The 24,870-nt window shown below is 43.8% G+C and overlaps 1 protein-coding gene across 1 annotated transcript; it reads right to left on the reverse strand.

The window, feature by feature from the left end:
• Positions 1-2,201: 2,201 nt before the first annotated feature.
• Positions 2,202-24,792, reverse strand: LOC110981475 (uncharacterized). The gene is made up of 13 exons (XM_022239071.2): positions 24,627-24,792; positions 20,795-20,923; positions 18,138-18,206; positions 17,595-17,787; positions 16,744-16,919; positions 15,607-15,942; positions 14,720-14,950; positions 13,795-14,027; positions 12,133-12,401; positions 11,634-11,734; positions 11,235-11,342; positions 9,269-9,446; positions 2,202-8,905 (listed from the first exon to the last, which is right to left on the reverse strand). The coding sequence occupies exons 1-13, from the start codon at positions 24,654-24,656 to the stop codon at positions 5,823-5,825; spliced, it is 5,136 nt and encodes a 1,711-aa protein (XP_022094763.2). The 5' UTR covers positions 24,657-24,792; the 3' UTR covers positions 2,202-5,822.
• Between the last annotated feature and the right edge of the window lie 78 nt (positions 24,793-24,870).

Here is a 24,870-nt window from a genome sequence, read left to right on the forward strand (position 1 = left end):
TTTTCTCCCACTAGGATAACTCCTTCGAGCTGGATTTTTGATGATGATTTCCTGGACTGTTCCTCTTCATTTTGCCACGGATAACCTTGACCACAAAAAAGCCTCTGAAACTGTTTTTCAGAGAGGAGAAAACATTGTGTGGACGTGTGCGAGTCCACACAACGGCATCACACCCTACATAATGTGGACTTCTTTTGTGCAGAGGTCCACACTATGTATGCCACGCCTGCACATAATTATTTATACCTTGTATGTTTTAAACGTACATCAGGTACCCCACTAGCGCGCTCAGAGCATGGAGCTTTTAAAAAGCTAGAGGAAACAAGTAAATTTTTAAGTGGGTGGATTGCACCTTGTTAATTACAGTTTCCACTCATGGATAGGCATGCACACAACATGTGTTTCAACCAAAGATATGGTTTTAACCATTACATTCACGCATGGTTCCCCTTACTAAACCGAACTAGGGCAGGCTCTATCTCAGGCAATTACAAGTAACTCAATTAGGCCTGTGTGAGGTAAGGCTTGATTTAAGACCTGTGGCCTTCGTCATCAGCAGAGTTAGCAGACTCAAGTCACAATCTATTCCAATGATTCGTTCAGCTGGGCAAACACAAACATCTGCCCTTTTTCATTTTATGAAAAAGAAAATAATTAAGTTTACACGCACGTAATTTATTTTCTATCAATTAATAAATGGGGAGCAGAGAGTCACGTATCGTTGTCAGTCATTTTAATATCCCAGTCCTAACTCCACAATTCTGATGAGATATTAACTGTTTTGGGACATGTTTCTCAGCACAAATTTCTGAATAAAGCGTAAAAATTCGAAGATCTAAGAAAATAGGAAGATTTTCCATTTCACCGTTTTTATTCGAGGTTAGCCTTTTGTTTTTCTCAAAAAAAACCCCAAAAACAAAAAACCCGCATCTTTGGATGGATTGAAAAATTATACCAAAGTAGTTTTTTTTATATTTCAGAACATTTCCATCTGAATTTGAAATCAAACACCTTAATTACAGCTTCGTTGCACCGTTATGAAGTTAACCAAGTTTGAGATATAGAAAAAAAAAGTCCTAGGTATTTTGCTAAAAAACTATTAAAAAAAAAGACTTAATGGCGCACAAGACTATTTTTTCTCTCCAGAACAGTTGGAGGTCATAATATTTGAACATAGTTTTCTCTTGAGTTTTGTACTCGACATCAAAATATTTCTTACAAAACACCGGGAAAGGTTTACAATGAAAAGCCAAAATTCAATTTTCAGGGGAAAATACCCCCGAACCTTACTAAAAGCAGTATAAGACGACATGCGACCTTTGGTTTAAGAACAGTGCTTCAATTGATCCGAGCAAAAGAAAACATCTCTCGAATGAAAAGATTTTTTTCTTAAAACATCATAATTAAGGGGAGCGTTTCTCTTTTATAAAAAACAAAACAGTGGCATCACAAGACTAAGTATATGCATGGACTTGCAGATGTTACTAATTTTGAGGTGCTGAAGAGAGAAATGGCATGTGCGCCAACTTAGGCTAATATTTCCTCATCCATACTAATGGGGGGGCACCAACACCTTATAACGGGCACTAGGTTTCAGTTGTGTTTTTTAGGTTAGGCTTTTGTTAGCCTTGTTCAATATAAATTCGTCCGTTTTTTAGGGGGGCACTGGGCCCCCTCTGTGCCGAGCAGCTGATATCAGAAGGGCGCATGAGCGATGAAATTCAGTTTGCGTTGATCTGGACGGAAGGTTTAAACGTATCTTATTAAATCTCCTAAGATGACCGTATTGGCGAAATAGGCCATTCTAGCGCTCGCACTGAATGTAGTGGGTTCGGCTCCACCGTGGTAAAGCAGAGGCTTTTTTTTGCTTGCACGCTTACCTGAAAAAGCACCCATTTTATTTATCTTGTTCCCTAGACAGCCACCATGGAACTCTGATGCGCAGCGGTTTCCCCGTCACTGGCCATCTCTGCCCAGGACGGGTCTCGAACCTGGGACCACCCGCCTCGCAGGCGATGCCTCAACTGCACCCCAACGTTGCCTTTTACATTCGTTATACGGAAACAAACGCAGCGAACAAAAAACCTTCGGGAAAAAACTAGGATTTAAACAAAACTGATCAATCACAAAAATAATTCACTCAAAAGAGAATAAAAAGTCGCAGTCTGCGGCAATGAAAACTCACCTTAACAAATAGAAACTTTAAGGGTATTACATCACCACTCTTGATATTAATAACAATTGTTCTAGCTACAACGCAATACACAGTAAGCATTTTACTTGACCAATGACCTGCAGGGCTATACGTCAATGGAAAGAAACAGCAGTTGTGCATGATTAAATGTCTAGTTTTGCTTCTGAATTCATTGGGTAATGTGTTTCGGTACCAGCAACAGAGCTGTCTGAACCTATTTGTACTTCTTTTAATAAAATTTCAACTTTGTTCAACACGCACAGTCTTGTTTCACAGAAGCCTCCTTTTCCAACTTTTAAAAGGCTTCAATTTCACATCAAATCAGCAAAGGTAAATTTCTAACTTACAAAGGCGACCACTTAAAGAGCGTCACTCAAACGTTGTTTGAAGAGCCGCTCCCTATTAAAAAGGTGATTCCATGAAGCTAACTTTTGTTTCTGTAGTTTTAACATATTATGATCGTTAATTTTTCTGGAAATATCATGGACTTGGTTTAGGGCGGTAGATTTCCTTTGCCTCGGCTGCTTTTTTCACAAAGTACATGGATAAGCTTCTCCGAGCATGGAATTTCTTCATCATTTGTAATGTAATGTAGCATCATATTAGTTTTTTTCTCAAGATGCTGCACAATAATTGTATTGGACAATTTTGGAACAAATGAAGAACACACCACATAGCACAATATTTACAAGTACGTGCGCGTATGTACACAAACTAGCGATTATATACAACGGGGTTCACCGCGTATACATTGCAGTTACATGCATATTCACGAAATCTTCTGCATAACTTTGAAGCTCGAGGCGTTACCGCTTTGGCGTCATTCTTCCCAGCTTCAAGGACATGTACCGGTCCTTCACCAAGTCGTTCATTACATGTACACATGTATATATACACAGTTCAGTGAACACAGCATGCATATCCCCTCCCTTTCATACAAGCCACAATCCATTTATACTTCCCGTGAAACACGGGCTCTCGATTTGAGACCCGTGCCAGCCTTGCCGAAAGTTCCAACACATTTGAAGGTCCTTGAACCATCACTTGCGACGTGCGCTGTAATGTCCTTTCCTTCCGTTTGGTGGCGGTGCCTTGACGGACGTTTTGATGACCAATCTTGGTTGGTCGACTTGCTCATCCGCTGAGTCTCAATTTGAGACCGAGTTAATATTCACAAACCTTACCTTTTAAGCTTTACTACTGTAAATGGTTAACCAAGATTGTGATAACAATTGTATAGAAATGAGCTCAACAAATTGATTCAAAAAAGCTACAATTATTAAGCTTAGTATTTACAGCGTAAGTATTTCCGTTCAACTTTTATACAAACGTAACTTCTTTTACAGTTTTCCCATTGCTAAATAATTTCAACTCCTCAAAAACATTTTTAACAATACGCAATCACAACAAAAATGAACAGAATCAACTTGTTGGAACTCATTTGTACACTAATCAAACAAAAAAAGATAAATGTCTGCAATGCCAGATCAGTTTTAAATCAAAACAAAAATAAAAGCCGCATCAAGGTTTGCGCTACAATATTTCCCCTCTTTGACGCGTCACTGCATGTTCGAAAATCTGCTGTTAATGTTGACTGTCGACCCAAAACTGTTGATCAGTGTTTTGCCTTCAAAACACTGTGCGCTAACTATAACATTAAAAAAATCCTCGGAATTTGCTCAATGTGCGAAAGATGAATACACAAGTGCATACGAATTTAGTGTAATTGCCTTTTCATTTTTGTATTGATTTTAAGGGACAGAAACTGAAGTAGCTATCACACATATTGTTAACACATTTTGCAACTACTTGGAACAACAATCTACATAAGTACATCAACAGCCAACACACCAAGGACTTTCTTTTATCGTATAAAATTTGCCACTGAAGATTTTAATGTCTTCCAAAGACACCAACTCATCACCACAGGGTCTGTGATGCACTACAGGTTGGGATTCAAGTTCCACTCTGTACTGAAAGCAGCTGCAACCATGAGTTCAAAGATTTGGGTTGGCCCCAGAACTTTTAACAGTAAGTTTGGCAGGTTACCGGTACATCGGGGACTGAAGCATGGCCTTGCGAAAGGGGGGGGAGCATTTAAAAGACACAGGAATGATGTCAGCCAAGATTTTGAGCAGATACATTTACACTTAAAAAGGGGGGGTACCCATTTTTGGAACAGTTTAGTAATCAACAGATGACACATAACTGACAAGCCATAATCGAGAATGCAAACCCCCACCCCAACCAACCAATTATCCCAGACACAGGGCCTTTTCCTCTTCGCATTTACACTGCCCAAGCAAGTATGGTAAGAAACGCAATTTGTCAACTTATTAAAAATTGAATTAAAAAGGATAATTTTTACACCTTTAAAAACAAATTTGGGTTCTTGATTCAATACAACAGAGTGATATCAAACCGCTCAATAATACCGCTGTTTGTCTAAGACGCCAAAGAGGAAGCATACACCATGCACAAGATCGAAGCATCATTAGGCCTTAACGACTTTCGGTGTCTCACAGAGTAACGAATGTTGCTCAATCTCGGAGCTCTCTTCAATTCCCGTACTCCCAGTACTACCCGCCTTTCGTCATTTCCAGTATGTATCTGAAGCCAATAGTTAGAAACCAAGTTTGTCTTCATTTGGCAGATGCGAGGATAGCATGGAAGAATCTGTAAAACTGAATTCTTCAACCTCACTACCACTTCTCACGGCCTTGAGTCATTATTTCAGGAAATAGAAAAAAAGGAATATTCGGAAATTTATATATAAGTACTAAAGTGAACTTCTCAAATTAAAAATGGTAGATTAGATGACAGCTTTTTTACTCCTCTCACAAGGCTGGCCTTCTCAACAGGTATTTACATGTATCCCCCTTTTCCTGGATGCGTTTGGTATCTATACCTGACATCAGTATATTTTTCAGCATGTGGTATTAAATCTGGAAATGCTATTTAATCCATAATCCATTTCAAAGTGCTGAGAATACTCTGCTGCTGACACATTCAGCATTAACTGTAGTTAAATCAATCTTGCACATGGCACAAGTATGCAACCTCGCCGTGGTAACTTGGCATGGCATCACATTAACATTGCACTTTTCTAGGCGATGAGGTGACATCAGGAACTCTGACGATAATGGATAAAGGATTAGCAATTTGCACCCCTCCTTCGAGGAAGAACTAGACAGGAATTAGGCACATTCTCCAAGCAGTATTTTGTGAAATCTTGCACTGTTGAACTTCTTTCGGCAGTAACATACTCACACAGCATAAGATAATTAGGCTTTAACAACTGGGCAAAAATCAATTCAAAAGAAAATCTTGTCAAAAATGTGATGGAAAGACACTGAAGTTGAATCATTCAGCGTCAGGGGAAGCTAGTTTCCCTCCATTTGGTCGGGGCTGCTTTTCAGCTCACAAGAGTGCACAAGCAGATCTCAAAGCATGCCTCAAACAGAGGGAACTATGAAAGCCTACTACAGGTCTGGGCATCAGTTTGCTGGTCACTTTCCCATTAACTTATGTAAGATCAAGCCCTTCTTTGAAGGCAAACGTTAGTGGGCCTTTGGAGCATTTTCAGGGGAAACGTTCAGTCCAGCCATATCCTAGCACCAGGGGAACCTCACGTACTCTCTTTATCCTGGGCATTAACTGCACTTCCCGAGTCAGTCTGTCCAGTGGCAGCTTGACTTGCATTCTCAGCGGAGTGAACTTCTTTTGCTTTGCCCTCACTCAATGAATTACCCAAATTCACCTGGTTATTGGCAGAGCCCATGGGGCCATTGTTCTGCTGCTCTGATTCAGAAACCTGTGCACGCTGAGGTGACTGTGTTTGCGATTGTACTGGGTCTGGGACATCTGCGTAGAGTCCCTTGGGGGATTTGGCCTTTGATGGCTCTTCACCACCGCTTGGCACAAAGGCTTCAGCAAGGGGATTGAGTTTGTGGGACTCTGGTGCAGCAGCGGCTGCTGTGGGCTCTTCCTTGGGGGCCGAGGGCAGTCCTGGAAATTGAGGCGATCTTGGGGGTGCAGCCTGAGCAGGAACCGGGGGTGCATCCTGAGCAGGAACCGGGGGTGCAGCCTGTGCAGGAACCGGGAGTGCCGACCCACCAGCTTCAGGAGTTTGTTGCTTACTAGTGGCTTCTTGAGGAGCTGTTTCTGAGGGTTTTCTTAGAATTCCACTTGATGTTTGGGCACTGGGTGGTGGGCTCAGTAAGGGCTTCGGGGATTGTTGTGGATTTGAATCTAAAGGTTGTTGACTCTTTTGCGGCACAATTTTGTCATCTGCCATCTGCTCTTTGGTTCCTTCACGTGGTTTGTCATCACGACGATCCCGGCGATCTCTATCCCTCTCGCGGTCACGATCTCTCCAGTCACGATCCCTATCCCTGTCACGGTTCCTAAAGCTGTCTCGGTCAAAATCTCTCTCACGATCCCTATCCCTTCCTCGTCCAAAGTCCCGGTCACGATCCCGGAAACCACCTCTGTCTGGTTCCCGCTCTCTTAGGTTCCTCTCTGCTTCCCGGCCGCGGTCCAGGTCTGGACGGAAATGGTCCCTCTCCATGTCTCGGTCTCCTGGTCGTTTCCACTCCCTGCCAAAGTCTGGCCGTCGTATATCTCTATCATCAGGCCGCAAAAAGCCTCGGTCATCTCGGTCTCGGCTCCAATCTGGCCCTCTTGGTCCACCAGGTGGCATCCTCCAATCCTGGTCACGCATTCCAATCCCACCTCTCTCCCGATCGTCACGATCATGCCATCCCCTTTCTGGCCATTTCCTCTCTCGCATGTCAACATCCCTCTCACTAAAATCCTTGTCTCCTTTCCCAATCAAGGGCTCTGGGGCAGGTCTGCCTCGGTCAGGTAGCATCCGGTCTCTCTCAGCGGCAGGAGGCACAGGAGGTCCCCATCGACTGCGTCCAGCTCCGCTCCTCTCGGGTACTGCATCCTGGTTGCGCTCACTGTCTACCCGACCCCCTTCAATCTGAGGAGGTCTGCCTCTCATGCCTGGCTGGAACGGCTCACGAGTTTCTGCCTCCTGCTGTCCCCCCTGGTTGCCTCTGGCTGCTTGTAGTCTGCTGTTTGGAGGCACTCCGGTTGGTGGGGGCATGGCTCCACGGGGAGGAATTCCCCCTTGAGGAGGCTGCATACTGCCTTGGGGAAGCATTCCTCCAGGAGGTGGCATTCCACCTGGTTGAGGCATTCCACCAGGTGGAGCCACACCTCCTGGCCTGTGAATTCCTCCAGAGGTAGCTATCCCCTGAGGTGGGATCATGCCTCGGACAGACCCTCCGATCATTCCTGGATGGATCTGTCTCATCCCCATCATCTGGAGCTGCGGACCGCCTGGCTGCATCCCTTGGTTTGGGATGCGGATCACCTGTCCCTGCATGGCAAACTGCTGTCCTGGTCCTGGAAGTCTCATCCGGAATCCTGGGGCGACGGCTCTCTGTATCAGTGGCTGCCCCTGGATACCTATGATTGGTCTCATCAGACGCATGCCAGGAGGGAATCGACTGCCATCGGGGAGGACATGCTCTTGGGACATTGGAGGACGATGTCCCATCTTATCTTGATCAGGGTTACCGGTAGCAGAGCCCCCTTCCAAGTGATTGGCACCAGTCAAGGGTACTTTTTCTTCCCTCATGTCAACATCCTTCTTACTGGGCATGATGGGCATTCCTGGAGAGGGGACTCTCTGTCCCAAATAATCTTTGATTTTACTGGGAAGTGAGGTTGGCGGCTTTGGCACTGCAAAAATACCTTGTGGTGGTCCCATATCACCCTTCTCGTTGGCCCCAGATGTCGATGGTCTGCCTTCATCATTCTTAGCCTGCTTGGCTGGATCAGAGTTACTATTCTCTGGTTGTGAAACGGTAACAGGCCCAGGTGGCCTCAGTATGGGTGGCTGCACTCCTAGCCTTATGTCTTGGCTGAATCCTGGTGGCAGGGCTCCTGGGTGAATTCCCATTAGGCTGGTTGGGGTGCCCCCTAGTTGCTGCATGTTACGCTGCAGAGCAGCCCCAGAAATGGGGAAGCCTGGACGTGGTACCCCTATCAGTGGCATGCCTTGCAGATGGGATGGGCTTTCCTGTGTTTTAATGGACACAGGATCTCCGCCAAGTCCCGGGATTTTAAAGTCAGGCTTGTCGTCACTTGTGCTTGGTTTGTTAGAGTCAGCAGTGGCAGCTGCTTTCACAGCAGGGGCTCCTGGTAGGCCTGGTTGGCTAGTAGGAGGTGGAACTCCTCTGGGAAATAGTGAAGGTGGAGGCACACCTGATGGTGGGACAGCACTCACAGGGGTATTAGCTGTGGTAGGTGGGGCTTGGAAACCAGGTGGGAAGCGGAAACCTGGCGGTGGTGGCATCTGTGGACTGTATCCCACAAAAGGAGGGAACATGCCAGTCTGGAACACGGGCATACGGACCATCTCAGGCCTGGCGGGGGGAACCACAGCCTGTGGCTGACTGGAGGTGGGTGGAGCTGGGCCGGGTATTCGGGCCCCAATAGGCATGGCCTGAAGGGTGTTTGGTACTGCGTGGTCTATGGTGGTTAAGGGCTGTGCCATGTTAGGTCTCACTAAACTCAGGCCAGGTATCATGATGCTGGCAGGTGAAGGCTGGCTCTCCACGGCAGTTGCGATGATCTGGGAAGGCTGAGTTACTCCTGGTGCTGGCGTGTCCTCAACAACTTCTTCAACTGGCAACTCTGGAAATAAAAAGAAATTGAATACTTCAACGAGCTGTCAGACATGGATCTGCCCATGTGAGTGAAACACTACTTTAAAATTTGACAAGTGATTAAACATGTTTTTTACAAACAAAAATGTCGATCAACTTTGTTGCTCAAACACAGAGAAATAGTTTTGCTTTGCTAAAAACTGCCCCCGCTCTAAATACTAAGTCTAAAATGTAAATGGGCTTCAGCATATTGTTAAAAAATGCAACACTCATAGAAACCTAAAATCCTGAAGTTAAAAAAAAGAGCTCTTTACCCTTCTACGCAACACATTGAACATTTCTCTCATTAAAGAGAAAAAGATGTCAGGAATTTAATATGAGCTACGCTTACCAAGCTTCATTCCAGGCGGAAGGGTGTCCTCATCAATGGCCGCTCCTTCGGATAACTCATTCAGGTCCACTTCTGAAGGCAAATGGTCCCACGGTATATAGGTCACGCCTTTCTCCACTTCCCAGAAATCATTATATTGCTTGTACTCTTTCACACCCCTTCCGGGAGCCCAAGCAATCTGAGGATGAAGAAGTGAGCGCAGAAAACATTAACTGTGACTGAGATCAGGATGGTTCAGTGGCTTGGCTGTGCTCAATCACATCAGTTTAACACCAAAAGCATAGGAGGTTGATTAAGGTTGCCTTCAACAGTCTCCCCTGAGTATAGGGGAAAAGTAAATTGTCAACCTTGTATGGCTGCCAACTCAAACCAAAAACTTTGGAGAAAAAGTGGCTTCACTGAAGACTAAATAAGATATCATTAGTCAGGTTAGCACAAAGTGATTCAACCATCTGATGAAGTTGAAAAGATTCTGCTAGGTTTAAACGAACCCTTCTGGGGTTCAATGAAAACAAAAGTTGAGAAAGCAGAGTAGTGCTGCTTTCAATCACAATGATATTAACCACTTCCTGCTACGTGGAATTTGCATGTGCAGGATGAGTTCCCGGGGGATTTTCAAGATTTTGCATTTTCATAATTCTCCAGAAATTTGTAACTTCATTTACTAGATGTTTACACCCACACGAATGACTGTCTGGTGGTACTCTAATCTGATAGGCAACCTCCATTGACGCCCAGTATTTCAGCCAGGCCTGCCACCTAAAAGAAAGCCTGGTGTTGTGAAATTTCCTTTGTTCCCAAAACTGGCCTAGTGCATTGCTGAATGCCAGTGGCATCTTTTCAAATGAGGCTGGATTAGCGCGCAGCTGTACGGTATCACTCATCACTAAAGTGATAGAGTACTTAAGTCTCCGCTGATAATCCACTGGCACTGAATGCGGGAAACAGTGGTATACTGTTTCAAAACAGTGACGAAATTACCTCCGCCAACGCCAACTGAAAAATGATGGCAGGTCCCGGCAGCTTGGTCTTTTGTTCTAAGTACAGTCTTTTGTTAACAATGCCCAGCTCTTTTGTCCAATTTCGGTTACCCAGGCTATGGATAGAAAATCCTGGAGGCAAGTGGTTGAGTTTCTTTGCTTAATATACTTGTGAATAAGGAAAATGTGACTTAAGACCCATTTTTCTTTTTGTCTTTGGATCAATTTTGGTTCTTATCGAAAGACAAGGTAATTGATATCATACATTACACATTTTTCAAGCTACAAATTGAACAAATAGCAGCCTAAACAAAGAGACTTTTGTAGAACTTTGGTGGTTGGAACTGTAGATAAGAGTTAACCACTTGCTGCCGGGTGGATTTTCCTTGAGCAAGACAAGATGCCGGGTCCTTTTCAAGATTTTCCGTTTTCAAAATTCTTCAAAAATTCATCATTTCATTTAATGGCCGTTTATACCCACATGAAGGATTCTTTGGGCACTGCTCTAAAGCTGACAGTCAACCTTCACTGACTTTTGAATACTTCAGTCATGCCTGCAGCCTTGGGAAAAGAGCCAAGATTGTGCAGTGTTATGTAAGATTCTTTTGTTCCTGAAACCGGCACAGTGCACTGCTGACCTCTTTTCAATAGGGGCCGGATTAGCTAGCAGCGGTGCTGTGTGGCTCATCGCTGCAGTGGTGGAGAGCTTTTGTCCCCCGTGGTAATCCGCTTGCTCAAACTGCCTCAATTCGTGGTATGCCGTTTCAAAACAAGGCTGGGTTATCTCCACCATTGAGAGCGAAAAAATGTCGGTAATGCCCAGCAGCTCAGTCTTTTGTGCTGAGCACGGTCTTTTGTTATAAGGCCCAACTCTTTTGTCCTAGTTTCTCGCTCCTCGGATCTGCGTATAAAGCCTATGTACTCAAAAACGGGTAATCCGGCAGGAAGTGGTTAACAAATAAGGCCACATAAATAATGTGGTGTACCTTGGCAGAGTTTCCAAACATCTTGCCTCTCCGCAACCTCTCCAGGGCCTTGTAGGCATCCAGTCTGTTCTCCATGCAGACGTAAGCACATCCTCTGGGAGGAACCAGCTGCCAAAGTATACAGGATGGTAGCTTTGCGTCACTTATGCGGCCGTTTAACATCTGACATAAACAATTACGTTCCCTAGCCCTAATGGACACTGCAGGAAATTGTTTGGCACTATTTGGCAACAATTTAAATTGGACTTTTTTACTTTTGGACACTGAACAGGGTCCTACAGTTCAATACCAACCATTGTGAAACAACATTTATCAATTTTTGTTTAACCTAAAAACATGAAAAAAAAACACCGTATACCAGGCCAACTGAAATGAATGTTTTCACTACATGCAACTTACATCAACTTTTGCAATGGGTCCAAAGTCTTCAAGATAAGCTCTCAGTTCGGTCTCTGCCCCAAGCTTAGGCAGCCGCCCAACCCAGAGTGTCTTGGTGCAAACTGCGGAGGAAGACATATTGACAAAAAAGGGAATGAAATGATTTCAGCTATTTTCATCTGACTTTTATGACATCTTTGGTGAATTTTCATCTGACTTTTATGACATCTTTGGTGAATTTTCATCTGACTTTTATGACATCTTTGGTGAATAAAAAATGATGTCACATCAAAGCATGTTTGATGAGATAGGCATCGAAAGGATAATACCTTCAGAAACTGTGTGTCCCTGAGAGGGTTGAGCCGAAGCACTGCACAATTTTATCCCAAAAAGCTTGACTAATTGAGGATGAGCAGTAGAAATCACAAGAGCATGCAACAGATTTTCCTTACTAAAGGACAAAACTGTGACGCTTTTCCACCAACCACAGCTCAATTTTGGGATGGAAAGAATGTCCTACCGCTGAGATGCTTCTCTTTGAGCGGAGGCAGGCCCTTCTTCTCTCTCTCCCTCTCCATCTCCCGCTTCTCCTTCTCCTTCCTACGCTCCTCCTCGTCCCGCTCCCGCCTCCTCTCGTGCCGGTCCCGGGAACGCGACCTCTTGGAGCGCCGTGACCGGCTGCGTGAGCGCGACCGCTTCTTCCGCTTGGAACGGGATCGTGACCGGGAGCCCGACCGTGAGCGGGACCGGGAGCGCGACCGTCTCCTCTTGGGTGACCGAGATCGGGATCTGCGAATGAGAACACTGAATCAGTACAACTCCAAAAATTTGGACTTGTAAACTTACTGCCAACACAAAATGCAACTTTCCACAAACTCTAACACCAAAATTATAGCCATTTTCAAAGACACTCTTAAAATGAAACACAGGTCACAGTTACAAAATAAATGGGCACTGAAATGCTTAAAACACGTACTTAACAGTCTACAACTTCCAAAACAAAAGTATCAGTAAGTCAGACATGATGAAATTTGTCAAAAAAAAAAGAAAAAAAGTCATATCTACGCAAGAAAGAATCCCCGTCACCACCATTGTGAGGTTTCTGGAGACGCAGCACTACAGATTAAACTAACCGTACAAAAAACAATTGAGAAATGTGGTCAATGCTTGGAGGCACCTATTTTTAAATGGTAGACGGAAAAGGAGGCCACATACAACACATTTGTCAAATGCATATTATGCTCAGGATGCTTAAAGTACGCAATGTACGCTTTCTGAGCCTAAGATGCATTTGATGCAAGTCTTTCTGTCTGGCCTCCTTACCGTCTAGCATTTTAAACTCACTTTGATAAATAAAATCCATTTTGCGGAAAAAGAAACCACAAAAACAGATTCTACTGTCACAACGTAGAACTCATGTCATAGTGGCATGCATGAATATTTGTAATTGAATAGTCAGAGTTACAACAGACCTACCTTTGCCTGTTCAAGTTCCATGTGCAACACACAAACGCAATAAAAAAGGTGGAGGAAATTCAGTTAAAAGACTTTCCTGCTTAACCACAGCTGCAAACTGTTTTTGATAAGTACGGAAATACATTGCACATGTAGTTTCAAGACACAATTTTGACTTCTTTACCGAGATAAATTGGGGCATACACCTAATCTGGATTTCTTGCGCAAAAAAGAGAAATAGATGGCTCTTGCATGATCTTATTTCTGGCCAAAAAAGGCTGCTTCAAGCAAATTAAATCCATAAAGACATTCTGTGAACTGACACCTCAACTTATCCTTAGCCGAGAATATAGGTGAAGCAAGCATAATGTTAAGTATGACGGGAAACCTGTCAGAAATAACCACTCAGCAAAAGAGCTCAGCCTTCCGTCAAAATTCCGCGTCACCACTGTCTGCAAAAAGCTTCCACATTAAACAGGCCCAAGAGACTCTGTTATTCATTACCACAAATTCAAACACTAACTCCAGGAAAATTTTCGTTACGAACTTTTACCGATCCATATGTGCAGATCCACAGGAACAGCATCTGATTTGTGCCCCCAAATGATCTTTTCTGTAGAGCAAAACAGCCCAACCTTCCAAAGGAAATACCCTCAAAGGAATATAACTTGCAACCCTCTTCCCCTTCCAATGACCAGAAGGACAAGCTAGGCAGTTGCTCTGTTACCTGCTTCTGTCGCGGTGCCGGGACCGTTTGTGGGACGACACGATCTCTCCTTCCTCCTGGTCGTCGTTCTCGTGGTGTCGTCGGCCCGACCGGCGCTGCTGCTGCTGCTCTTCAATGGCCGCGGCCTCCTGCTGCAGCTTCTGCATCTGCAGCATCTCCTCGTCGTCTGCTGTGTCCTGCTTGACGGCCGGCACATCGGCGGCCGGCTCTGGTGGCGCCTCGGGCTCTGGTGGCTGTGGAAGGGACATACATATGCAAGTTGAGAAAGAAGTAAATTCTTACTTCCTCAATGTGCACCTAGTCTTCGCTGTTGACATTTTGATTTGTTCTCTTACAAGTTCATTTCTGCAGGCTTTCTACCTAGTAGCTCTATCTGTGACCATTCAGCTCCTAGCACCCTCGTTTTGAGAACTGTCAACATTAATGTAGTCTACATTCCTCTTCAAACATCAACACTTCCCATGCCCTCTTCTGACCAGAGCGGACAATGTTACCTAGTATTCCAAGTGAGACTTTTAAACCACACATCTATTCAAATCAAGCCACTGCAATTAATTCTAAATTCATCTTGTATTCACTGGGTATTTCAACACTAGAACACGTCTCCAAACGTGCACTGTCACTGAGGAATAGCCAATCCCATTTGGGCACAGGTTGCAAAGCCCATCAAGTGTTTGGAATATGGGAACAAAACCTCCACTCTGTGGAACACGCTCTCTCTACACAGCCCTAACTCCCCAGGAATTTTTCATGGAACCTTCTATAATCCTCCCAAATCCTTCCATGTAGAACCCAGTGGTAAATTTTCTGTGCATGTCAAGTAAATGCTACTGACCTACCTTCCTCCAAAATCTTACAATTTGGATGACCCAGGAAGCTATGGCTTGATTTTCTTTTTTTTGAGGGGGGGGGGCTTTTATTGTACCTGCATCATCTTGGCATAGCCAGGAGGCATGGCCGGCATCCCAGACTGCTGCCGCAGCTGTTGGCGGAGGAACTCCTGCTGGCTCTGGGCGTTCTTCAGCTCCTCGGTCAGCCGTTGCACGGCCTGCACGTTGGGCTCCATGCCCGATGCCTTGGGCTGTGGGACGGCCACTGGGTGCGTCTCTTTAGTCTCCTCTTCCTCTTCGTCGCCGTAGTCAAAATCAAGGAGAGCCTGAATTGGAAAAACAATTCAAAACATTTCGCGAAAAACAAACTTTCAAAAAAGGCAAAATAACATTACTATTTTTTACTGCCGTATTACAGCTTTACACATTTACACTTCAGCTATTATTGCTATGGGTCAACTTTGTACAAGGGAGTCACTGAACTCTGACGAGTTGGCATGGAATCTAGTAAATATACGTGTGCACAGCACAATGCTTTTGAAATTGTGAAATGAACCTTTGGCTGCATCCGAATCTCTTGTCTAAAGCTAGGTCTAGGTCTTCACTCCATTAGAAATGCATGGAGACGTGCAGAAAATAGACCTAGCCGTAGCTCTGGAAGCCCGTTTCGGACACGGCCTTTCTATCTTGTCACTGTAAGAGGACTTACACAACTTGTTGGCAGCACTTTGTGTTAACATGCTTATGGTCTACAATGTCTTGTTCCTCCTAATTTCCAAACTATGAACACTACCAAAGTACCCATGCCTTTAGGCTACATCTACCTTTCACAAGGGTTTCTCAGGGAAAACTTGTTTTCTTTTTGGTGTTTGCTTGAATTGAAGGTTTAAAGAAACGAGCAATTCCAAAATTAGTTTTCCTGGTGCTCTTTGTAACACCACTTTTGGCTGTGAGAATTCCAAAAGATACCAAGACAACTCACTTTATTGAAGCCTAGAGCCTTGGCCTCCGTGCTGGGTGCCGGGACCGGTGTGGGCACTGCCGGCTTACTACTCTCCACTGGCTTGCTGTTGCTGGCGCTGCTGCTGCCTCCAGCAGCGGCATTGTTACTGCTGCTGCTGCTGGAACTGCCCCCGCTGCCTCCGGCCACCTTGCCGGTCAGCGTGGACAGGTAGGCGGTCAGCGTCTGGATCTGCTCCACCAGGTGACTGTCCAGCACCAGCCCTGTGTTGCCGCCGCTGGCCGACATGTCTGTGGCCTGCTTCTGCTGCTCCAACTGCTGCTGCAGCTGCTGTAACTGCTGCAGCTGCTGTTGTTGCTGTTTAGGAGAAACAGTGACGCCAGTCAAGTTACATTCATCTCCACAGAGTATTTTGACTTTTGCTGGAGCAAATAAACATTTCATTGGAGGGCTAAGTTGGAAATCTGATTTGAATTTGAAGTTTGATTTGAAAGCCATTTAAAAATCATTCCAATTTCCACATGGGAAGATGTGGCATAGTGGTCAGGGTTTGTAGCTTCTGGTAACAGGAACCAGTATTCAAATCCTAGCAGGTGGTTACACACTGTGACCACTTTACCCCTATGTGCCTCTCTCCACCCATGAGTCAATGGGTATCTGTTTGGGGAGATATGGTTATTGTATTAGGTCACATGCACCCGACATGGCAGCCATCGGGCTAGTTTACTCCCCAGAGAGCTGAGATGGTTTCAGGAATAATTAGATGACATCAGCCTGAAGAGCGGGGATAATTATAATACATGACCGATAGTTATAATGGGGCTTAAAAATGCAGCGTTATTATTGATTATCTGGGCAATATGGATGATTCACAATAGTGCGCCACCAAGAATTTACAACGTGTTGGCCAATCACAATGCGTGAAATCTGTCAACCCAATGGGCATTTGGAAAGGGTCAACAGATTTCGTGCATTGTGATTGGCCAACGCGTCGCACACTATTGGTGGCCCACTACCGTGAATCGCTGTATGGTGTTCAAAAAGAACATAAACTGACAATTGAAGGGACTTCACGACAGTTATTTAGCTCATGTATAAAATCCTAGCACCTCCACGCCTTGTTTGCATAGTTAGCAGAACTTTATGTTTTCAGCTTACGATCTGTTGCTGTTGGGTTTGTTGCAGGATCTGCTGGACGGTGGACAGGGTGTCGTCTTTGGCTGGCGCTTCGGCCTTCCCTCCTTTCGGCTCAGTGGCTTGGGACAGCCATGCCTTCACGTCCGGCTTGTCGTGCTTGGGCACAGCAGGGGTAGCTACCGTAGCCTCAACGGCAGCTGCATGGAACATCAAGACACAACGCCAATGCTTTGACCCATCTACTGCAAGAAATGACTACGAGCAAATCCACCCCTCTTCCCCTGCTCCGTTTTATCCACAGGCCAGTCACTGACAGTCAGGCTGCATGCGCAGTAAGGACTACAACCGGTCAAAGTCTGTCAACGGGTTGACTGAAGGGACACAGGATGACACAGTTACAGCAAGTTTAGGGTGCCTTTCCATAGTCGTGTTTTTGGTGCATGCACCTTGTGCCTGTATGTATCGAGTGTGGCGCATATTCATTGAAACTCCACCGGAGAGAAACGCAGCAAATAAATGCGAATACAGAGCAGATCAAAGGGCGTACATATCGACAGGTGCCTCAATCTTGCCTTTGTAGGTACAGAATTCCCAACAGTCAAAATCAGTTATCTGATGGATCATGGCTGGTAGGGTTCTCTCTCTTCAGTTAATACACAAATACAATAACTCTTGCTAAGAAAATTACAAGTGTTGAGCAAAAAATACCAGAGTTTAAATCATGAGCAACATGCAACTAAATCTTTCCCTGGTAACCTGTCTTTGGTCACCTGCTTTGCCGGGTAAACACCCTCAACACTTAGCAAATCTATGAGCTTAGTTATCAGGTTTTCCTATACAGATTAAATTATCAGTGGACAGAAATGGTTTACCAGCTTTCTCTGGGTTGGCCATGTCCAGCAGGGGTTGGATGATGTCGGCACTGAAGACAGAGTTCTTCTGCCACAGGTTGAGCACACGGACAATCTTGGCCCGCCCCTCAGGGGGACACTTGAAGAGGAACTGGAAGGTGTTGACGATGTTCTTGGCAAAGCGTGGCGCAAAGACATCTTTCTCGGGTCCAAACTGACATGAAAAAATATCGCAGAATTAAAAATATCAGGTCAGAAATGGAAATAAGATTTCCTTGAATATCCATAAAAGGTCATTCTATGACTCCAAACAGTCAGAATTTTTTATCTGAAGTTATTCAGATTGCATGTTTTGCAAAATGGGCCATCAGTTACTCATGCCACAGTATTTGTTCAATTAACAAACTGTTGGCCCCAATCAAGCAACTTCAATTAAGCCTTAGTCAATTAAGCTTTAGCCTGTGAGGGGTAAGTTGCCACGTCACCTCAACAATGACTCTTCAAAAGATGCCTGATGACTGGGGTTGTAAAATACTATCTTCAAGATGTAATTCTTGGGCTTACCTGATGTCGAGACTGTCTGACAATGGAGTCGATAACGTACAGGCCTGGCACCTTGTACTCTGGTCGACACTATGGGAAAGAAGCATAAACCTTCCATCAAGATGTACCAAAACAAAATGGTTTTGAAGATACAAGTATACTGCTTTCAGACAAGACATATGACCAACCAAGTTAAACTAATACGGCAAAACATCATGTCTGCGCCGTAGTATGACTCTCTAGACAGCAATGGACTGAGATCCATGTACTTGACGTTCCTGGTGAGGAAAAACTACAAAGAATTCAAGACAGAAATATGACAAAAACAATCACTGACAGCTGTGATGTGTTAAAAATACCTCACTCATGGTAGAAGTTGTTGTATTGTGAGGGACGCATGTAAAATATCAGATTTCCAATGCAAAATTATGAATTCAAATTTCAGAAATCCTATGAAAATTTTGGTGCTTTTCACGACTTTTTTAAAAAAAAATTTTCCACGGCTCTTCCAGGACTGTGAACTGGCACATAAGAACCATGCACAGGCTCATGCACGTTGGCTCAAGAGGATGAGCGCTTGCAAATAATGCCTATGTAAAAACAAACCGCATCGGGTTTGGCATACCTCAGAAAAACAAAGTCCAACAGCCTCTGTGCACAAAGTCCCATACTGGTGTTTAACTTTGTGTGAATGGGGAAGGTGAGGGCCAGCAACCCTTGGGGGGTTAGGGTTAAGACACCAACCCCTCCCCCCAAAACCAACAAACAAACAATTTGGTTGTATCATACATAAATTTGCATTTAATCCTGAAAGCGAGAGGGTATTTCTTCGCAGAATTTGTCTTCATGATATGATCGGGTTGGAGCACCTACATGTAGGTCAGTTACAGGTCCACTGCACATAAAACAGTGGGATTTGCCAGCAACATTAGACGGTTTATGCCGATTATGTTTTAGGAAATAATGAAAACAAAAAAATTCTGGAAAAACGGCATTCCTGCATGACTTTTCAATAGTGGTGTGCATCCACAGGCACAAGACTGACATAACAGCCAGTCCCCGGAACCACAGAAGTTAGCTTCATATCCCGATATTAAAAAAAAGAAAAGAAAAGAAAAACGACAAAGACCAAACTGCAAACTCCGTCTACTATCAAAAACCTTTGACATCAAAAGTGAACTTCACTGTCTTTAACATTCCATTTCCAAAAATTTCTGTCTAGAAAACCTGATAACTGTCTTTTTCTTTGTCTGAAAAGTGACTGAGCAATTTTTTCCAGTTCCATGATTGGTTACCATTTTTGGACATTATCAACCAGGTACTTCTGGTACCCAATCTCGATGCACAACTCTACTGTTCCAGATGTTTCTTCTTGCAGCTGTGGTAAGCATGACAAAATGTCCTAACTACCAAAATTGAGAATTCTCCATTCACACCGATACCACCATGGGCCAGATGTCAACCAAAGTAAAAACACTGGTAGCCTTGTCAAAACATTCAGGGTGAGTCAAGCAGTCCGGTCAAAATACGGTACATGTACCAAAGGGCAACAGTTAGTTGTGTGTAACATGGGTAAGACGGAGTTAAGGCCTTAAAAAAAAATTTTTCAAAAGTTTTGTAAATTGATAACCGATAAAACTCAGACAGATTAAAGTTCACTTTAGCAATTTTTTTTTTGGGGGGGGGAGGAAGGCATCCTGAATCAACAGCAGGCAGGCGACAAAAACGTCAGTGGATAAACTTATGATATGGAAACTGATATGCTACATGCTATGACAAATTCCCTAAATCTGACCTACAAGTTCACCAATCTTTGTTCTTCTCAAGGTTATCCACAATGTTGCTTTAACAAACACAACAGGGTCCACACATATTGTATAGCAGTCATTCCACAATTTTCAGTCACAGATACACACAACCGCCCATTCCAAGCTCCAGCCCATTCCAATGTGTGGCAGCCGACCCCACAAGATGTTTCAGTGTAAGGGTTTTAGGCCAATACTTACTGTATCAGCAAATAATACAGTCAAAAATATAAAACACAGATATTCCTGCATTTTGTCAAATGAATCTTTATCTCCTTTCATGTTTCGCCTTTTGGCTAGTCCTCACTGGAAGCAGAATTGGGAAATGAAAATACAGTTTTCCTTGCGTAAACGCTTAAAAATCGCATGCATCAGTTAGTACGGTTGCACTGGTCCCCTTGTGGAAATGGCACTTTAATAAATTGCCCACACCTGGAACCATTCTAATGCACAAGCACTCGGAGGTGCATGCAAAACGTCGTATCCGAAGTGGGCAATGAAATGTCAGGCAAACATTTTTTTGTAAAACGACTGAAACTATGCTGTATCAAGATATTTATCGAAGGTTTCTTTAACTTGAGAAACAAATGCCAGGGACTACCTGGGGGGGTGTACACAGTAGACTGCCAGCACAAATTGACCCAGGGTCTTTTGTGCAGTCCTCTTCACTGCATTTGGCTTACTGCACAATAATGCACATGAAACAGTGAAGCACAGTTGTTGGGCAGCACAAAAGTGCAATCTGGTATTCCTGTGAGGGACAGTTGGTGCAGTGCACAACACAACACAGCTGTGCTTCTTTGAGGTGTTTACCAAATGATCCAAAGAGTGACTTCAGCATAGGAGGGTTAAGACGAGTTCAGGGTCGCTTACCTTCTGAATGAACTTCTCCACACTCTGCACAACATGCTTGTAGAACTTGATGGCTTTGATGGCCATCTTGGTGACCTGGGTCATCTTGGCCCTGGAGATGGGCGGTTTGCTCTCGTACAGGCTGGAGAGCTGTCGATTGAGCAGAGCGTATTGGTTATATCTACATGTAGTTCCTCATCTTGACACAAGTGCACATCTCTGTGCATAACCATGATAAATTATTCAGAAAATCTCGAATCGACAGGAAAGACCGTCGATTTTTCACAAATGGATAGGGTTTGAGTTGCTTGAACTTCTCATCGAAAGTTCAGCAAAAAAATGTAAAGTTTTCTGCAAGTTTTGATCTGCTAAAAACAGGCGTTTTTTCCAAGTGGTGTTTCAGAGGCTTTCTGGTACATCTACAACAAACTAGGTATTATTTTTGGAAAATCTGGGTCAGAAACACCTTAGAAAGATATATAGATTGAGGTTTAGATAGTGAGAGTGAGCCCATTTGACTGCGGAGCACTGAAGTACACCGTGATTTTCCGCGTGGCCACCACCGGGCGTGCGGGCACGGCGGCCAGTGAACATGGCGTCAGCGCACGGTAGCCTCACACGTGCTGCCGTACACGGGCAGATACAGACTTATGTGATTTTGTCTACGGTGTCATGAGTTCATGGTTATCACTAAGCGCTGTTTTTTAACTGTGTTTCAAGAGAACTAACAGGTAGGCCTATTGTTGTATTTACTAAGGCAGAAGGACCTAACTTGCATAATACTGGTACTCAGATCTTCCACCTCTTAGGGAGTACAGTACTCTCCCTCTCGTGAAGAGAAGTACAATACTAAACAGTACTGAGGGCAAAAGAGTACTGTACTGTACTCTAAGCAAGGAAGAGGGTATTGTACTCATGGCTTGAAGAAAGTAATCTAAACCCCTGACCGTGAAAAGTTTCTGAATGCCCTTAGAAATAGAGGGTACTACATTTCACACAATTCCCTTTTTAAGTCTCTGCTTCTTGCATTTTGGGGGCCGAGGACTGGAGGGCTCATTGAAACCCCTCCCCCCCCAAAAAAATTGAGTAAAAAAATTACATGCACTTAAACCAAACCAAGCGTTCAACTATATGATTTTTTTCAAAGTTAAAGAACATACCTATCTTTGGCAGTTACACAAAAAGAACAAAAGTTGCATTTTGCAGCCTGCATGGCCATCAATTACATGTAATTCTGCTCACAAATGCACCCACTAAAACTTGGTGATCTACTTGTATGTCCTGCACCATCTACTGCTCTACCAGCTCATTCATGAACTAGCACCTTAGGCCCATGAACAGTCTTTAGGCGTAACAAAATGGTTTTGCCTCATATAAGGGTAGGTCTAGAAACTAGGGCCGTTTTCCAATACTCAACTTTGTCTCCGTCTCAGGCTTCAACTTTTTTTTTTACTTCCTGACTTTGAGGTTATAAGTGCAATAGTAAGTCTGATAGTGTCACAAAACATCAAGCAAGATGCCAAAGAGCCAAACATTACAGTAGCCCGATTTAAGTTAAACACTTCAGGCCAACAATTGGGGATTGGTTTCGGGGACGAAGCCTGAGACGGAGACGAAGTTGAGTATAAGAAAACGGCCTAGGGGTCCAAAAGTGTGACATTTTTATGTCCCTGTTACATCTAGCCTTTACATGTATTTTACATGGAAATATAACCAGAATTGATTTCAAACTATTACTATTTGTTCGGCAAGTACGGTAAAGGTCAGAATTTTAGCCGACATGCTATGAACACGATCAGTGAACCTGACACGCTGTTCAATGTACGCTTTGCGGTTTCTACTGTGCATTGCTGGTCCAATGCACAATAAGCCTGACCCCAGACCTCCTTATCTTGGCAGGGCCTGCGACCGCAGACTGCGAAGGTGACCGACAACGTGTAGTGAACCACTGCACACGCAAAGCCGTTGCTCCAGCTTCGTGTATGCATGTACATTGTGTACACTGTACATGTGCATACACGTACAGTACATTGTATGTACATGTACACTGTATGGCAGTGCACTGAATAAGTAAAATCATATACATGTAGCGCCTGGCTGGCAAGATGACCGTCTTAAAGTATCGAAATATATATGATACAGCCATCTTCTTTCAGTTTTGGATCTCGAAAAGTGTTCAGTTGGATTACATCTAGAAAACGTCAGATTTCATTGAAACTGGCCAGTAGTCTATCGTGTGTGTTTAGATACTACAAAATTTTTTCCCAAATGTAAGCTTTGAATTTTAAACTCATGGGGTCGACTGGAGTGACGGCTACACTTTTCTTGCTGGTAAATGCAAGATCGGTTTCAAGCAATTCCCAATTGTGCGAGAAACTTTTTCACAAATAAGCAGTAACCACGAAAGAAATCCGTTCCTCAGCAAAAACTTTTATAACAAGGAGATTTTACATGAAGTACAGTGTTGTATTTCTTAATTTAAGGAAATTGAGTTCATGCTTCAGAATTCCTGTAAATAAAAAACCACCCAATGAATTTACGGAAATTTTACTTGACTTTTTCATCTGCTGCCACATGTGCTGCGACCATGCCAAGACCAAGCAATCACGAAACTACAACCACCCCAGCACTTTCATCCCAACCACAAATCATAAATCGAAACGACTACATTGTATATTGCATATTCATTTCGATACAGCGCCAACAAATGCAAAGCTACAGCCCTTCACGTCACAAGACTTGCATATTTATGAAGTTCACGTGGGTGCTACTTTGTCCGTTGTGTGCAGCTGGTGCATGCACGTCGCATTTGCAGACCCGACTTCCTTCCATTGCCATTTAGTTTGGTCGTAATTTTGTCACAATCAGAGCAATTTCTTTTGGTAGATTTTCCAGCTCCAGGATTGCAAACTGATGGGAAAAATCCCCAACTCACATCAAATTTATATTCATGCGATTTTGAACACACTGAGAGCGAGTACGGCAACAACTGTCTGTGTACGCTAGGATCACTGCCATGGGGGGGGGACTGTCTTGACTAAAATTTGGCTAGTGGACCAGCAAGGTCAAACCCTCTTTATATTTTGTGGATTTCTTACAAAATAGTTTTCTCGAATATAGGAAATACTTTGTCATAAAACCGGCTAGTTATAGTTTCACGCTCAAATATTTTTTTGTGTCTGATTCAGATGTTTTTGGAGCAATTCAGACATTAACCAAAAGTATCTTCTTCAGTAAATCCAGTTCTCTTCCCTCTGTGTTGTCTTTTGTCTACATTGAGACAGTTGTTCCATCTTTTCTGTGAAACCATGTATAATTGTTTAACTATTTGCTTTCTTACACCAACGAATCATTTCACCCCAAAATCTGATTCCAAAACCCTGTAGCATTACGACACCATGTAAACCGTGTTGACTCAAAGCTACACGAAGTGTGAGGGAGTAGTGACTTTTGAGTTCTCAAAGTACTTCTCTGAATGATAAAAACTTTTCACAATGCCGGTCACTTAAATCTTAAAAGCTCACAAATTCCACAACTTTGGCCTACTTTTTCATAATCAACAGAGGGCGCTGTGTCCCTTTTCCACTTTATCGTGTTCTTTATCAGCTAGCATTAATTATTTACATGATTTGTCAATAACCATTTACATTATTTGTCAAAATGCACTGCACATGTAGGTCCAATACTTATACAAAAAATAAAACACAGAACATGCTGAAGCTCTCGTTTGAATTTGCCATGAAAATTGTCCTGACTGGACTAGTGCCGCCGGCGCGTATCTTGAGCTTAGCAAAAACCGGAGTTCGCTTTACACTGATTCTCCAAATTTTTCGTCCGAAACTATTGACCTTACCTCATTATTAAACAGCCGCACTGCATCCATGGTTATAAGTGAAAAATTCCAAGTCACTTGTGAGAAAATATTTCCATCGTTGCGGGGAAAATTAGACGTCAAAAAAATTGTTCACCATCGAGAACAAGCTCATTTCCACGCGATCGCGCAGCAATTCATGGCGTGCACGTGACATCCCATAATTTTTCCAAGGACTCCGCTGAGGCGTTTGTTGATTGGACGAACTTCTCCAGATTACTATTTC

Source organism: Acanthaster planci, linkage group LG15 (genome assembly GCF_054643075.1).
Source record: "Acanthaster planci isolate LZ-2023a linkage group LG15, COTS_SCS, whole genome shotgun sequence".
In the NCBI taxonomy this organism is placed as follows: Eukaryota; Metazoa; Echinodermata; class Asteroidea; order Valvatida; family Acanthasteridae; genus Acanthaster; species Acanthaster planci.

Excerpts from the sequence above, each read along its gene's own strand:
- LOC110981475 (XM_022239071.2), bottom strand. The coding sequence starts at position 24,656 with ATGGATGCAGTGCGGCTGTTTAATAATGAG. Across the intron at positions 18,207-20,794 it reads TGGAGAAGTTCATTCAGAAG|TGTCGACCAGAGTACAAGGT; the intron begins GTAAGCGACCCT and ends TCTTTCCCATAG. Across the intron at positions 12,402-13,794 it reads CGGCACCGCGACAGAAGCAG|ATCCCGATCTCGGTCACCCA; the intron begins GTAACAGAGCAA and ends TCTCATTCGCAG.